This window comes from Mandrillus leucophaeus, unplaced genomic scaffold (genome assembly GCF_000951045.1).
Source record: "Mandrillus leucophaeus isolate KB7577 unplaced genomic scaffold, Mleu.le_1.0 Scaffold1132, whole genome shotgun sequence".
Lineage (NCBI taxonomy): Eukaryota > Metazoa > Chordata > Mammalia > Primates > Cercopithecidae > Mandrillus > Mandrillus leucophaeus.
The window spans coordinates 541,977-558,091 of record NW_012099566.1 but is presented as its reverse complement, the minus strand read 5'-3'; the positions used below and the strand labels follow the sequence as shown (position 1 = coordinate 558,091).

The 16,115-nt window shown below is 31.9% G+C and overlaps 1 protein-coding gene across 1 annotated transcript in view; it reads right to left on the bottom strand.

Annotated features, from left to right (window-relative positions):
• Positions 1-249: 249 nt before the first annotated feature.
• The window catches only part of ZBTB41 (zinc finger and BTB domain containing 41), a 52,093-nt gene continuing 36,227 nt past the window's right edge, over positions 250-16,115 (bottom strand). The window contains exon 11 of the mRNA XM_011995705.1: positions 250-6,633. Within this exon, the coding sequence (XP_011851095.1) occupies positions 5,978-6,633 (656 nt within the window). The 3' untranslated portion in view covers positions 250-5,977. The remainder of the gene's footprint in view (positions 6,634-16,115) is intronic.

Here is a 16,115-nt window from a genome sequence, read left to right as displayed (position 1 = left end):
ACACTTCAGATTTCTGTCTAAAAAACAGCATAATATGACCACTTCAAGCATAGAACTCATTACTACTATTTGAATTTATATTACACTTAAAATTCATTAGTTTAACGGTTTATAATTTAATATATAAAATATTTCCAAATATATAGCTTATGAGAAAATGTTTTAAAATGTGCTGCAAGTTGCTTGGTTTCAGAGTACTGCATTCCCATCCTGTGAAAATGTGATTCAATAAAACCTAGATATGCTGTATTAGGACCAAAGAACTTCATATTTATTTTAAATATCAAAATAACACAAAGAACTAGTTCAATATACAGTACACTTCCTACTCTTCACAGAGAACTGAAATTTTCTATAAAGACATTTATACTTAGGAACATTAGACAACCAAAGTATGTATAAAACTCACAAGATATTTTACACACAGTTCACAATAATTAATTCTGATATTTTAGATTTTTCTGTCATTGCTTTTAAAGTATCCTTAATTAAAAACAAAAATTATTATTTGAGACTGAAAACAAGTTCAAAAGCATTTCTACTTTAATGTACATTGTAAATCCCCATAATCAAAACACTTACTACACAATGTGGAACAGCTAAATGCCCAGTTTTGTATTATTTTCTGGCAGCCACACTCATCAACTGTAATACAGTTTTATCAATAGGGATAAGAAGAGTCCAATTGTTGGAAGGAATCAAAATTTTGTAATTACATCACAGTACATTGTCCAGCCTTAACGCAAGCAGGAATACCAAGCAAAAAAATGTGCAGTAACAATGAGATATATCCTCCTCATTCAATACATCTTTTAGAATCTCCAACAGCAATGCAAGCATTGATTACTTTTCTTTACCTAAGAATTTGACCAGACAAGGTTACATTCTTTGTATAACCTCTATGCTCCAAATATAATCCTTAATTTCTCCTCTGAATATAATCCTTAATTTCTCTTTATGTAATTGGCTGCATAGGCTAAATTCAAATTGTTTTAGGATTTTTCTCAAGATCATAGATTTATGATCATACACAGCAAGCTGAAACATGAAAAGTAAACAAAACATAAACACTCCCTCTACAAAAACCTTCTTTTTCTCATCTTCCACACATCTTAATCCTATTACATCTATCTTATTAATGCTACTTCCGAAGAGAAAGAGCAGAAAGCATGCTAAGATTATAGGGAAAAGGTATCTTAAGTAAAAATAATTTTACAGGAAATAAGGAGGGGATTCCCTCTACCCTCAAAAAACAAACAAACAAACAAACAAACAAAACAAACAAAAAACCCCACATTAGAGAAATGTGTAAAAGGGTAGGATATAAGGAAGAACTGTCTAGTTTCTAGAAGTTGTTTAGAAAATTATTCTCACATTATCCCTTATGCACTCTAATAGCAAGTAGCATTTACTATAACACTACTTAAAGTTTTAGAAACGCTACTTGTAGAGTATATTTCTAAGCATTTTAAATTTGGCACTGAATCTTAGAATATCCAAATACAACTTTCTTTAAAGTCCTAATTTTTCCTGAGTTTATCAACTCGTTATATATTGGTTAGGATGTTCCTGCTCCTAATAAGAAACTCATCTCAAACCATCACCTCTTGTTCAGTTTTAGGCAAACTGAAATAAGGTCATTCAGTGCAGAGCTGTGTAGTTACGGTTACTGGTTATTTAAAAGAGAGAGAAACAGAGACACAGATGCAGACACACTACTCATTTTATTTCACTTGTCAGATTCCTCTAATAAGCATGTAGAGACAGGCCCAAGAGTGGCTTCACAGTAACTATAAAGGCCACAACAGAGATTTTTTAAATGATATATAAATCATAAAAACAAATATTCACACTAACACTTAGTGCTAATTTGCCTATATAAACATAAAGCAACCTAAAAAAAAAAGAAAAGCTGCCCAACCAGCAGGCAACACAATCATAACACCCATAACCAAAAAAATAAAAAATAAAAATAAAAATAAAAATCTATTAATCAGTATACTCTAGCTAGCAGAATCAATTCTAAGCAACTACAACACATTGAAAAGGCACAAAGCATTCAATGCAGAAAAGACTGGGTATAAAAGGACACTGTCAAAGAGCTACTGCTCAAAATCTGACGTTTCATCACTGATATATGAGAATGATATGGTAGGAAGAAAACTCAAGCTTATAAACATATCAGTCTGTGTTCTTAATTTGTTTGCAATTATATTGAAAAGCAACCAATGATAATTACTTATTATTATTAACCATTAATTAGCAGTTTAGAGTCACCCTACGAAGATGCTTTGACACTTTTTAAGGTTGATAGAAAATTATTAGTGTACCTATTTCATGACCTGCCATTGCCTAAAAGGAAGTCACTTAATAAAGCACCAATTTAAAACCGTATTTTTCCTACTTCTATTCTCCCAGCAATAAATGCCTTAATTACTTAAATGTATGCAAAGACTACTACCTTTACAGTTGGTTAAATCTTGCTGGCATAGGGACCAACCCCTAACGTTAAATGGGATTTTAGGCTGCAAAAAAAAAAAGAAAAAAAAAATAGGTGGGGTTTCTTACAAAAATAACTTCAACCTGACTTAAAAAAAATCAAAGGCAAAAATTATTTTGATAGCGTAGTGTAAAAAATAGGCTTGTTTAGCATTTAGTAGTGTTCACTAAAAAAGTAACATTGTATTAATTAAACTAAGGAAAACAGTATTCTCACTTATAATTGGTTTGTCAGTATTACTATTCCCAGAGTATTTTCTTCTGCTCCTATTTTTATACATATAAACACAAACAATCATCTCAGTATTCAAACTAACGACTTTTTTTTTAAAAAAAATCCATTATTCTAGGACTTCAACTGTGCTTCTTTGGACAAATAGTTATTCAAACAAGAAAGAATTTAAATTCTTTTAAACTATTTAATACCTACTAAAAATCTTTGGTGCATTTAAGTCAAAACCCATTAGATTAACACATTTCTGCACTTGATAAATTATTCCATTTACAGATTAAGTGCTAACTGCTATCTGCTAAAAATTAATTTAAAACAATAAATTATGCTCGCAAAATAAAAAAAAAACTGAATGAGGCTAAACTTAGTTGCAAGATTCAAAATTTTAAGTACAGTTACAAAATAAATGGATTAGAGTTAGAGAGCATTTGTCCAAAATACTCTAAATCAAATATTACAAAAGGTCAACTGAAAAGAATAGGCCTCCTTTTATACTTTTTGTGCCAACTTTTGTCAAAAGCCTATGTACATTCAGTTTGCCCAAATCCATGAGGTTTTCACAATTGTAAAATTTTTTACATTTTTGGAAATTAGAGGCAGCAGATTAGTTTCATTTTGTTTTTGTTGTTGTTGTTTTCAATCATCCACTGAAACTATTTCTTTATCAGAATTATATTACACATCTCCCAGACTAGGTTAAGATTAAATGACAGGATGTAGTACCTGGCACATAGTAAGCATTCATTAATGCTAGCTTTCTTCTTTCCCTACTAGTAGCTCTGCCACTTACTGACCTTGTGAGCTTAAATGAGTCCTTTTATTTTAACCTCAAATTCTTTATCTATAAAGTGGGAATATAGCTTGTTCTTTCTATTTCAGGGATGCTTATGAGGTTCAAATGAGATAACATATATGAAAGCATTTTACAAAACAGTAAATCACTACTCAAGTTTAAGATATCTACAATAGTAACTAAATACAATTATATAATTATATTTCATTTTACTAAGAGATGTATTCCAAAAAAGTTCTATGTAAACCAATTCCTACAATTAAATTATATATTTAAAGCATTAGAACATTATTATTAAAAGAACTCTAAAGTAAATACCTTCAAAAATCAAAGTATTCTTTTCAATGTGAAAATGCAATATCTTCTTTTTCTGCCACCAAATGTATAATATACCATATACATACATGTATATAAATATATATATACTATCTGCCTTTTTATAAGTCTAAACTTTTCTACATTAGCTTATATGTAAGGCAGGCTACATTTTTATGTATGATTTCTTTCATTATAGTAAGATTTTTAGTTATAATATTGTCAGTCTTTATGATGAAAATCATAAAGATATGTATTTTTAAAAGTCAATTTGAAAGACTAACAGACTAACAGTACCTCATATAGTCAAGCTCAATCATGTAAGTACCCCAGATATAATAACATTTCCACACAAAGAAATAAGAATGCTTTAAAAAGGAGAACTTAGTATGTCCACTAGTCTTAAGACAATTACAACCAAACTTTGATAAATGAAGCTAAACTCAGACTGGTTTTATTATTTATATGAGCTACTTTGGTTAACTGCCTCAATTTTCAATATTTCTTTGTTTTATCTTCGCTAGTATGGCAAACATTGCTGTAAAGTACCTTTATTTCTTAAGTGCTTCAGCAACAGTTTCCACCACTACTAATTGGTTAAACTTTATTCATTAAAACTTCATTATTTTATTTGTGATTTTTTTTTTCACAAGGGCTAGGCTAGACTTTACAGTTTACACACACAAAAAAGTGCTTAAAGCAATTAGGAGTGTAAACAAAACTGAAATAGAAAACTTTTAAAACTGCTATTTTCTAGTAGTTTATGTACAAATGACATGCTAATAATAAATCAACCCTGTCTAGTCTAATCTTCAAGCAACTCTACTAGGAAACATTATCTTAGTTTTTAGTTAAAATTGACTTGAAAATATGGAAAGTGCATGTCTTTAAAGGTATTTTATAATTTTGATTTTGTCCTCAATTTTAATTGCTGAGGTTTTGCTGTAACTGCTATTTCCTTTCACCAAGTCCTCAACTTTTGTCTCATACAGAAATAAAAATTAAAGGTTAATTACAGACATTAGGCTTTTGTGAAGGCAAAATTAAAGATCTAGATTGCATGTAAATGTGTATATAAGTAGTGGTTCCATTTAATTAAACAATGTTCAGTTAAATTAGGCACAAATTTCATAATTTGTTTGGCACCGTTTCTAACAATTGAACACAAAATATCTAGATTCTGTTTCCTAGAGTTTCTACCAGACAAGTAAATGAAACTAAAAGTAGCATGTTTAATTAAATTTCATCTAGTTACAACTGCTCTTTCCTCAGTGAGATGAAGATATACGCTATATTATATTAACATTTCTGAAATAAATAGTAAAGTACAAAAGGTGAACTTACCTTGAAAAAGATCTAGTTAAAACTCTCATATTTTTCTTGTAACACATTTTCAGTTTGTATAATTTAATGCCCAGACCTGTGTTTGCCTTTCTTATTCGTAACAATTGAAGTATAGGCAAAAACCAATTATCTGGATTATTATTTCAGTCCTACATTTAACAGCTAATCTTACATTAGTTAAGCTTTCCGGCTTTGAATATATTGAAAGTCCAAAGTCCAAAGGATAATGATAAACTAAAATTACAGATGAATGGAAAGACAACACAGAAATATCCAAGACATTCTTGTAAATTCAAATTCCTAATTTCAATTTTAAAAATTTGTATAAAGTAATAATGAATCTTAAGTTAGGATAAGAAACAGTTGCAATTATCAGTATACTCTTAATTCCTTTTTCAAGGCTATATGGTCCTCAAACTTGTTTGTAAGATGGGGAAGGAAGAAGAAGGGGAGGAATAAGATTAAAGAAGAATAAAAATTTCCTCTGATGATTAAAAAAAATACTTCCATAATATCAGCAGCTAATAATTGCAAAAAATTTAAGAAACCATTAAAAGTTAGCACTGAATAATCTTTAAAAATCACAAAAATGTGCACAGAAATTTTATGTCAGAAATTTTGTCCAAATATTCATGTTCAGTAAATAGAGACACATAGTTTTCTTGATTTGAAACTGTTCTGAGGACTTGAGAAACTAGAGAAAATGAGAAAATAGCAGCCCCACAAATTTAAAAGCTATCAGCTCTACCATTAGCATATAACCGTCCAAAAATCTGTGGAATGTTTAGATTTACTCATGAATGATGCTCATTAGTAGAAATATTTTGAACACCAGTAGTGCTATCAAGGCCCAGTAATGTTCCAAGATAAGATTGTTCTCTAGGATCTAGCATTTGTTCAGGTCGAACTGGGTGAACTATATTTGCAGGTTGAGGAGTAAGAGTATATTTTTCCAGAAAAGCTAAATCTGCTGCTCGTGGATAATCAGTTGACTGTGGTTGTGATGACAGAATCTCATGAGAAGATGGTGGGAGTGTGGTAGTATGACGCACTAGGTCACTCGGAGTGTCAGGCATCTGAACTGGAACCAGTGTTACTGGAACACATACTTCCGCAGATACATTCTGTAACATCGTCTTGGCTTCCGATTGATAAACTTTGGGCTGGTCCATATATTGTTTTGTTTCTGTTTGAAAGATTTTGTCATCGGATGAGTACTCAACTGGCAAGGATACAAGTTTTTCCTCAGAAGTACTGAGAGGATCATCAGGAGATTTTATTTCATGAACATGGTCAATGTGGTATTTCAGCTTGTCTTTCCTCTTAAATGTTGCATTACAGTGCTGACAGTTGAAAGGTCGGGCATCAGAATGAATAACCAGGTGTTTTGTTAATGTCTTCTTAATTCTAAAAGACTGATTGCAAATTTGACACTTGTATGGTTTTTCACCTGTATGAACAAGAATATAATTAAATGTAAAATGTACTCAACTTGATAAGACAATGACTTCAAGTAGCAAACTTCAATGTGAATACTTGCAAGAACTTGATAATAGCAATAATACTGTATACTATCACAAAATGCAGACAGCACAGTAAACTGGTAAAAATAAGAGGCTTAAACATCAAAAAGATCTGGGTTTGAATTTTGGCTATCATACTTATTAGTCAAACATTTGAGCAAGCTACCCAACTTCTATGCCTAGTTTTATCATCTGTAATGTGGAATAATAATGATACCTACCTCACAGAGTTGGTAAATGGAATAAAAGAGAAAGTGGAGTAATAGGGCTTAGCACTGCACCTAGTACATAATAAGTGCTTGTAAACTATTATTATTGCTTACTTTTATTCCCATAGCCCTCAAAAAGTTAAACCAAAACACCTGATTTCCTCCCCCACACAAGGAGGATAAAAACTAAAACAGCAATTCTAATTAACCTGGTTCCTTGGATTAGATGAGAAGTAGTTATCTCTGGCCTGAGGTCAAAATAACAAGAGTTGTTCAGTGGAAAGAACAAAGAAGTTGGACCTGTTTTTACTTCCCCCTCAGTCAGGTTCTCACACTATAGTTTTGTTTTGTTTTATATAAAACACTATAAATTCCTAGGTTAGCCAGTGTGGTAGGCAGAATGATGGCCTATCAAAGATGTACACACTCTGGTCCCAGGAAGCTGTAGATACTTATATGGTAAAAGAGACTTTGAAGATCAGATTAAGATAAGACCTTGAAATAGGCAGACCAACAGGCGTACACAGGTGAGTCAAATCTAATCATAGGCGTCGTAGAAGATGGCCAATAACTGAGGAAGAATGGGTCAGACAGATGTAACATGAGAACTCAATCACTAATTGTTAGCTTTGAAAATGGAAGGAGGAAGCTAGAACATAAGGAATACTGCGGCCACTACAAGCTGAGAAAGGCTCTCAGTTTACAACAGGCAAGAAAACGAGAATCTCAGTGCTGGTCCTACAATTCCAATAATTGATTCCTGTCAGTAACCTGAATGAGCAGGAAACTCATTATTCCCTATAGCCCCTGGAAAGAAATACAGCCCTACCAAACACTTAGGTTTCAGCTTGGTGTCAGACTTCTGACCTAAAGAACTACATGGTAATAAATCTGTATTGTTTAAGCCACCAAATTTGTGGTGGTTTGTTAACAGCAGCAACAGAAAACTAATATATCCAGAAACACTAATACTGCAGTAGACACAAAGGCATTATTTTAAAGCCAAATTAGAAAATTATATATTGATTGTCACATGAGTTTGTTGATATTTTCTTCTCATTTCTCCATTTGAAACATCATCCATTCTCCTAGTAAATTAAAATATAATTACATCTTCAAGTTGAATCATTAATATCAAACTATTATTTGTTAAATATTATTGTTAAATATTTTGTAGCCCATTGGAACCTTCAAATCCCACTATCAGAAAATTTAGACAGACTGGGAGGCTGAGTACCTAGTACTATTGAATTTTTACTTGTTTCTGGACTAACATTATTACTGATGTCACACATTATATAGATAATTAACTTTTCAGAAAAAGTATTTTTAACTGTGTATAGAACACACAGCATCTAACATTTGATTTTACAAGTGAATGCCTATAATCAGAGATAATATGGAAAAGCTCAGAGGAGACTGCTTTGAAAACAACAAAACTTACACTTCCAAAACGCAAGAACTTTTAAGTGCTTTCTATAAATCCCTGGCATCAATACTTGCCATGCAAGGAGCATTCTATAATTTGTTTTTAAATAAGAACACGACCACAGCAATACTAACACCATCAAGAAGTACAGAATTTACTTTTAAAGACAAAAGTTTAAGTTTTGAGTGTTCTCTGGCACAGAATCAGCATGATGGTCCTTGAGTATCTTCATTAAAAAAGTTTTATAAATGCAATGATGTTTTTAAACTTAGAATAATATTCAATCAGTTCTAGTGAATAACAGATACTTTTAGAAAACTGTAATCCAAATGGGCATATTCCTTTGAGAAGTTTCGATTATTATTTTAAACAACTATCATTTTCAATAGAAAAATCAATTTAGGTTTTTAAAAAGATGAAAATTCATAAAGAAAATGTTAACATTATTAAATGTAAAAAGCAAACCTAGAGTGCTTAAAGATACATAGCAGAAAAGGTGAAAACTATCAACTTGATGAAAAAATACAAATTAAGGAAATAAGCTTTCTGCAGTGAGAGTTTCTATAGTAAGATTATGTATTTAACAACAATAATGCAAGTGGAGTGCATCTCAAGATCATAAATCAGAGACATAAAGCAACCAAAAGGTCCCTTTCATGACGTACAGAAAGAAGCATTAAGAGTAGAAGGAAATAAACAATACTCAAAGAGATGTAAACTAATAGCTAAAATCATAGAATCTATGAGCCTTTAGAATTTAAAAATGTCATCCACAGAATCACCTTTCTTTAGATATTAAAAATTGGTATGTGAAAAATGTACATTAAGAGACTTATTTCAGACTTGATAAGTAGTTTATATCATATCATGCCTCTTACTGATGAGGGGGAAAGATAAAAGATTTTTTAAAAATAACTCCCACCCCCAAATTACTCTTTGCAGGCATCAAAACACAGCCAAGTCAGCCAGAACCTAAAGGGGAAAGGTCTGGTGACACAGGAAGTATAGAGGTGCTTTATTTTCTCCTCAGTGCACTTTCAGATTTAGTCTATGGGGAAATAGAGGCCAAGCTGCAGCCCAGCACTTGAGAAAATCTCACTGGAATGGGAAGATAAAAGTTGGAGTTTGGGACTACCAAAGAAGTGAAGGGTCAGGAGCCTGAAAAAGAAGGAACAACAGAGAAATTAACAAAAATATCTGTATTTGCCAACTATTAAAAGAAACATTTGCTGGGTGAGACAGCTGGAAACCAAGAGTCAGAAGGCTACAGGGTTGACCAATATTCAGCAATCCCAAGAATATGGGAGACAGAGATTGGAGTTCAGGACTCACCAAAGTGAGGAACTCTAGTAAAAACACCATGCTGTCAGTAGAGACCCCAATACAATGATGAACTAGGAGAAAGGCAGATCAGAAGCAGCCAGAAACAGAACAAAGTCCTCTCATATTCTATTTGCTTGTGAGAAAAAAATTAAATCTATCTGGAAGGAACACATGTTCAAGAGCTTCTGTAATTTTTAACTCAAAAAATCGAAAGTTCAATACAAAGTGACCAGGTATGCCAAGAAACGGAATCAAATGATCAAATGCCAAGAGGGGAAAAAATGCAATACATACACCCAAAGCAAATATTATACATAAAAGACTGGGACATAAAAATCAATATGATTAATATGTACAGGAAAAAATAGGAAAAGTAAATTTTACCAGAGATTGGAATCTATGGGAAACAAAGGCAACTCTAGAAGAGGTAAGTGAAGATGTCTAATGTACATGTAATTGAAGTCTCCGAAAGAAGAGAGAGAGTAGGCAACAGCAATATTTAAAAAGAAAATGGCTAAGAATCTTTCTAAATAAAAGAAAGACATCAAGTCACAGATTCAATAAACACTACAAACCTCACAAAATACAAAACACACACACACACACACACACACACACTCAAATCAAGGCACACTATAGTAAAACTTCTGAAAACCAAAACCAGAAAAATCTAAAAAAGTAGCCAATTAAAAAGAGACATTTCCTTCAAATGAGCGACAATAAGACTGATAGTATATTTTTTTCAACAAAAGCAAAACAAGCTCCAAAACCAAAAATAACCTATCTAAAGTGCCAAATGAAAAAAAGCTGCTAACGTAAATTCTACAGTCAAAAAAATTATTGCTTATGAGGTAAAATAAAAACATTTTCAAACAAATAATATGGTGCCAGCCAACTGCATGAAAGAGAACTTTTCATGCATAAGGAAAATGACCCCAGGTGGAAGAACAGTAAACAGTAAAGAATAAATACATGGTTAAATCTAAATAATATTACATATTTAAAACAAAAAAGCAATGTATTTGGGTTTTAAGAGACATGAAGAATTAAAATACATACAATACATAAGAGATAAGAAAGATAAGGGTGTTATAAAGATTTGCAGTTTCTGGAAAGTGACGAACAATTTCAATTATTTTATTTATCTTTTCTAGAAGGTAAGGTAGACTGTAACAATTTCAGAATGCACACTGTTAACCTGGGTAACCACTAAAAACATAATGAAAGAACACAGAATTAAGAAGTTAATTGAGGGAAAAATGACAACAACAATACTTAATGATTATAAACAAAGTGAAGACAAGAGAAAAAAAGCATCAAGGAATCAATTGTGTAAACAGCATGATGATATATTCATGCCCAAGTAAGTGAGAAATCACATATAATTTAAATAAGCTAAACATACAAATTAAAGGATAAAGATGATCAAAATAGATAATTAAACAATATCAAAAGATACATATCATAAATATAAGTCCAAAGAAGGCTTGGAAGTAAAAAATATATATATTTAATATGAAAGTACCCAAAAGAGTGCTGGTAATCTTTACCATAATAAACAGCAACATTTTATAATTATGTAAAAGACCGTTCAACAGAAAGATTTGACTAATAATATATATGTAATACATGTATTATATTACATATATAATACATATCTTAATGTATAACATATATTACATATATCTAATAATATAACCTCAAATTACATAAAGCAAAAAATGAAAAAATCAAAAGAAATAAACAATTTACAATCATGGTTATAGTAGAGACTTTCACATAAATCTCTCGGTAACTTACAAAATAAGTGGTAAAAAATCAAGAATGTAGAATATTTGAATGGAATATCTTCTCTGACAAGAGTAGAATTACGCTAGGTATCAGTAACATAAACTTGCTTAGAGAATCCCCAAATATTTAGGAACTGGATAATACAATTTGAAGTAAACCATTAATGAGAGAATAATTTAGAACAGACAGTAGAAAATATTTTTAACTGAATTATAATGGAAATATGAAATTAAAAATGACGTATGGATTGTAACTAAAGCAGTATTCAGAGGATAACATGGCTTTCAAATACATACAATAAACAATAAAAAATACTAAAATTTAACAACTTAGGCATCTACATAAAAAAGGCAGGGAAAGGCAAATTTAAAAAAAAAAAAAAAAATAGAAGCTGGTGGCTGATAAGATGACTAAACAGGAACAGCTCCAGTCTGCAGCTCCCAGCGAGATCAACGCAGAAGGCGGATGATTTCAGCATTTCCAACTGAGGTACCCAACTCATCTCATTGGGCCTGGCTAGACAGTGGGTGCAGCCCATGGAGGGTGAGCTGAACCAGGGTGGGGCATTGCCTCACTGAGGCTGAACAATGAGAACACATGGACCCAGGGAGCGGAACAGCACACACTGGGGCCTGTCGGGGGATGGGGGGTTTGGGGAGGGATAGCATAAGTAGAAATACCTAATGTAGGTGATGGGTTGATGGGTGCAGCAAACCACTACAGCACGTGTATACCTATGTAACAAACCTGCACATTCTGCACATGTATCCCAGAACTTAAAGTATAATTTAAAAAAAAAGAAGAAATACAAACAAAATGGAAGAAATACAAAGAGAAAGCAGATATGAAAAATAAAATAAATCAACAAAGAGAAAAATCGGCAAAACCTTGTGGTTCTTTCAAAAGATTAATAAAATCAATAAATCCTTAGCATGAAAAGACATATTACTAGTAACGGGAATGACAAAAAGCTTATCACTAAAGACTATCATCACTAAAAAGATAAATAACAAAATAGCCCAAATTCTGCCAATAGATTTTACATTTTAGATTAATAGAATACCTTTAAAGTGAATAAATAAATTGAAAATATGACAGCTCTTTAACGGTCATACTAAAACATAAATTAAAAAACACACTTAAAAAAATGTTCAATTAGGCCCAGCATGGTGGCTCACACCTGTAATCCCAGCACTTTGGGAGGCCGAGGTGGGTGGATCACGAGGTCAGGAGTTGGAGATCAGCCTGGCCAAGATGGTGAAATCCCATCTCTACTAAAAATAAAAAAAATTAGCCAGGTGTGGTGGCGGGCGCCTGTAATCCCAGCTACTCAGGAGACTGAGGTAGGAGAATCACTTGAACCCGGGAGGCGGAGGTTGCAGTGAGCTGAGATCATAGTATTGCACTCCAGTCTGGGCGACAGAGTGAGACTCAGTCTCAAAATAAAAAAAAAGAAAAAAACATTAATTAAAACTTTTCCCTACAGAAAACAAACTCAGGAATTTATTCTGTTAATCCTTCCAAACACTAATGAGGAAATGATGCCAATTTTACACAAACTCCTTCAGATAACTGAAAAAGATAAATTATTTCCCAAATCATGTTTTGAGACCAGCATAGTTATGATAACACAGCCTGTCAGGGACATTACAAGGAAAAGATATAAGCAATATGTCTTGTGAACCAAAAAAATGTACAAAATATAAGCAAATTGAATTCAATTATACAGGATAATATATCATAAACAGGATATATGCATGTCTGTACATCTGTTTATGTGTTTGTTTGTTTGTTTTTGAAACAAGTTCTCACTCCATTACCCAGGCTGGAGTGTAGTGGTGCCATCCCAGCTCACTGCAGCCTCAATCTCCCAGGCTAGGCGATCCTCCCGCCTCTGCCTTTAGAGTAACTCAGACTACAAGCATGCGCCACCACACCCAGCTAATTTTTGGATTTTTCGTAGAGAAGGGGTCTTGCCATGTTGCCCAGGCTGGTCTTGGACTCCTGGGCTCAAGCAAACCATCCACCTCGACTTCCCAAAGTGCTGAGATTACAGGGGCTTGTGAGCCATTGCACCCAGCATGAACAAGATATTTTCTATGTACACCATGAACAGAATGAACAAGATAATATATCATTAGCAAGGTACTATGTCAAACCAGTCTGGGTTTATTCCAGAAATGAGGTTTCATATTCAAAAATCAATCAGTATAATTTACCACATAAATAAAATAAAAAAATATGATCACTTCAATCCCTCAATCAATATAGAAAAAACATAAAATTCAACAACTACTCATGACAAAAACTCTAAATAAACTAGGGATAGTAATTTCCTTATCTATCTACAAAAAACCTATAAATATATCATACTTAATTGTGAATTATTGAAAGCTTTTCCCTTGAAGATGAGAATAAGAAAATAATCTCTACTATCAATGTTTCTACTGGAGATGTGACCAAAGTAATAAGGTTTTACTTCCCAACCCCAAAAGACAGAGAGAGAGAGAGAGAGAGAGAGAGAGAGAGAAAGTGTGTTATAAAGACTAAAAAGGGGAAAACGAACCTGTCATTATTCACAGATGACCTGTTTGCATGCTTTGAAAATTCAAAAAAAGCTAGAGGCAAACTATAAAATTTAATAAGAAATTTAGCAAGGTCACTGGATAAAAAGTCAATAAACGAATTCAATTCTATTCCTATATACCAGAAACAAATAAAAAATAAAATTAAAAAAAGGTCAAAATTTGATACAAAAATATCAAATGCCTAGGTATAAATGTAATGCAAAATGTGTAAGATAGCTACACTAGAAACCACAAAACGTCTTTGAAAAAAATCTAAACAAATTAATGGAGGTGTTCACAGACTGGATGTTATGCTGTTGTAAAGAAAATCAATTAAGGAAAAGTTGACCACAGGTTCAATGAAATTCCAATAATTCACAGCAAGTATTTTTGTGTGTGGAAATTAACAGACTATTTATAAATTTATATAAAAATACAAACGGACAAAAATAATAAACACATTTGAAAATAACAAGTTGGCAAATAAAGCACACATATATGATCACTTAATTTACAACAATATGCCAATGAAATGTAGTGAGAAAGGATCGTCTTTCCAAAAAATAGTGCTAAAGCAACTGGATAACCCTATGTTTAAAAAAGAACAAACACAAAAGCAAATTATAGAAAGTTCATGGATCTAGATATGAAAGTTAAAATAAATCTTCTATAAGGTAACAGCAAAAAATATTAATGACCTTGGGTTGAGCAAAAGCTTCTTAAAGAAAACACAAAAGAACTATAAAGAAAAAAATGATACATGACGTCTTTAAAATTCAAAACCTTTGTTCATCAAAAGACATCATTAAGAGTGAAAAGGTAAGTCATAGAGGAGAAGATATCTGTAATATATATATATATATATATATCTGGAACGTAGAAAGAATATCTACAAATCCATTAGAAAAAGATAGACACTCCAATTTTTAAAAATAAGTACAAGAATTAATTTAGTATTCCATAAAAGTAGATACCCAAATGGCCAATGAGCACAACAACAGGTCCTCAACATCAATACTCATCACAGAAGTGCAAGCCGAAGCCACTCTCAGATAGTGTTACGTATCTATCAGATGGATTTAAAAAAAAAAAAACAAAAAACAAAAACAAAAACAAAACAGTATCAAATGTTGATGAAAATGTGAAGCAACTGAGATTTTCATACATGGCTGGTGGTGGTGTAAACTGACATAATTACTTTGAAAAACTACTTAGTAGTATCTACTGAAGTAGAACATATGCATATCCTATGAGCCAGGAATCCTAGGGCCATGAATATATACAAGAGAAAAGAATGCATATGTGTATGAAAAGACATGGACAAGGATGTTCACAGCAGCTTTATTCATAAGAGAACCAAGCAAATATAAACCAAGTATCCATAAAAGTAGAATGAATAAATTGTAACGGTCATATGAAGATGAAAATGAAAATAAACAAATTACTGTCATAACGGAATCCACACTTAATATTAAGAATCCGGAAAAAAAGATTACATATTACATGATTCCATTTACATGAAGTTCAAATAAAATTAATTTTTGGTGCTATTAATATAAATCAAAATAGTCATTATCTTTGCAAGGAGGTTACTGACTGGGAGGAGCCATAGAGAATCCTTCTGAAATCTTGGTAGTATTTTATATCTTGATCTGAGTAGTGGCTACATTGATGGATTCATTCATAAAAATTAATTGAGCTGTTTGAGATTTGTGCACTTGTGTGCTATACTTCAATTAAAAAAAAGCTTAGAAAGAAAATTCACCTTGAATAAAGAAATCAGTCAACATTAAAATCAAGTCCTAAATTTGTGGTCATCTTTATGCCAATTTAATGAATATGTTTCATCAAGACAACTGTTAAAGAATAGATGTAATCACTATATTCTGAAGATTGAACAAACAAAACTCATGATTAGAAAAAGCTATCTGTAGAAGAAAATCTTATATATATTTTCCAACTAATTTATCTAACTGTGTGGTTTAAAAATCAAAGAAATTAGAGAAGAGTCATAGGAGAACATAATAAATTTATTTACTCAACAAATATTTATTGAGTGCCAAACTCTTCACAAGCCCTAGGATATGCAC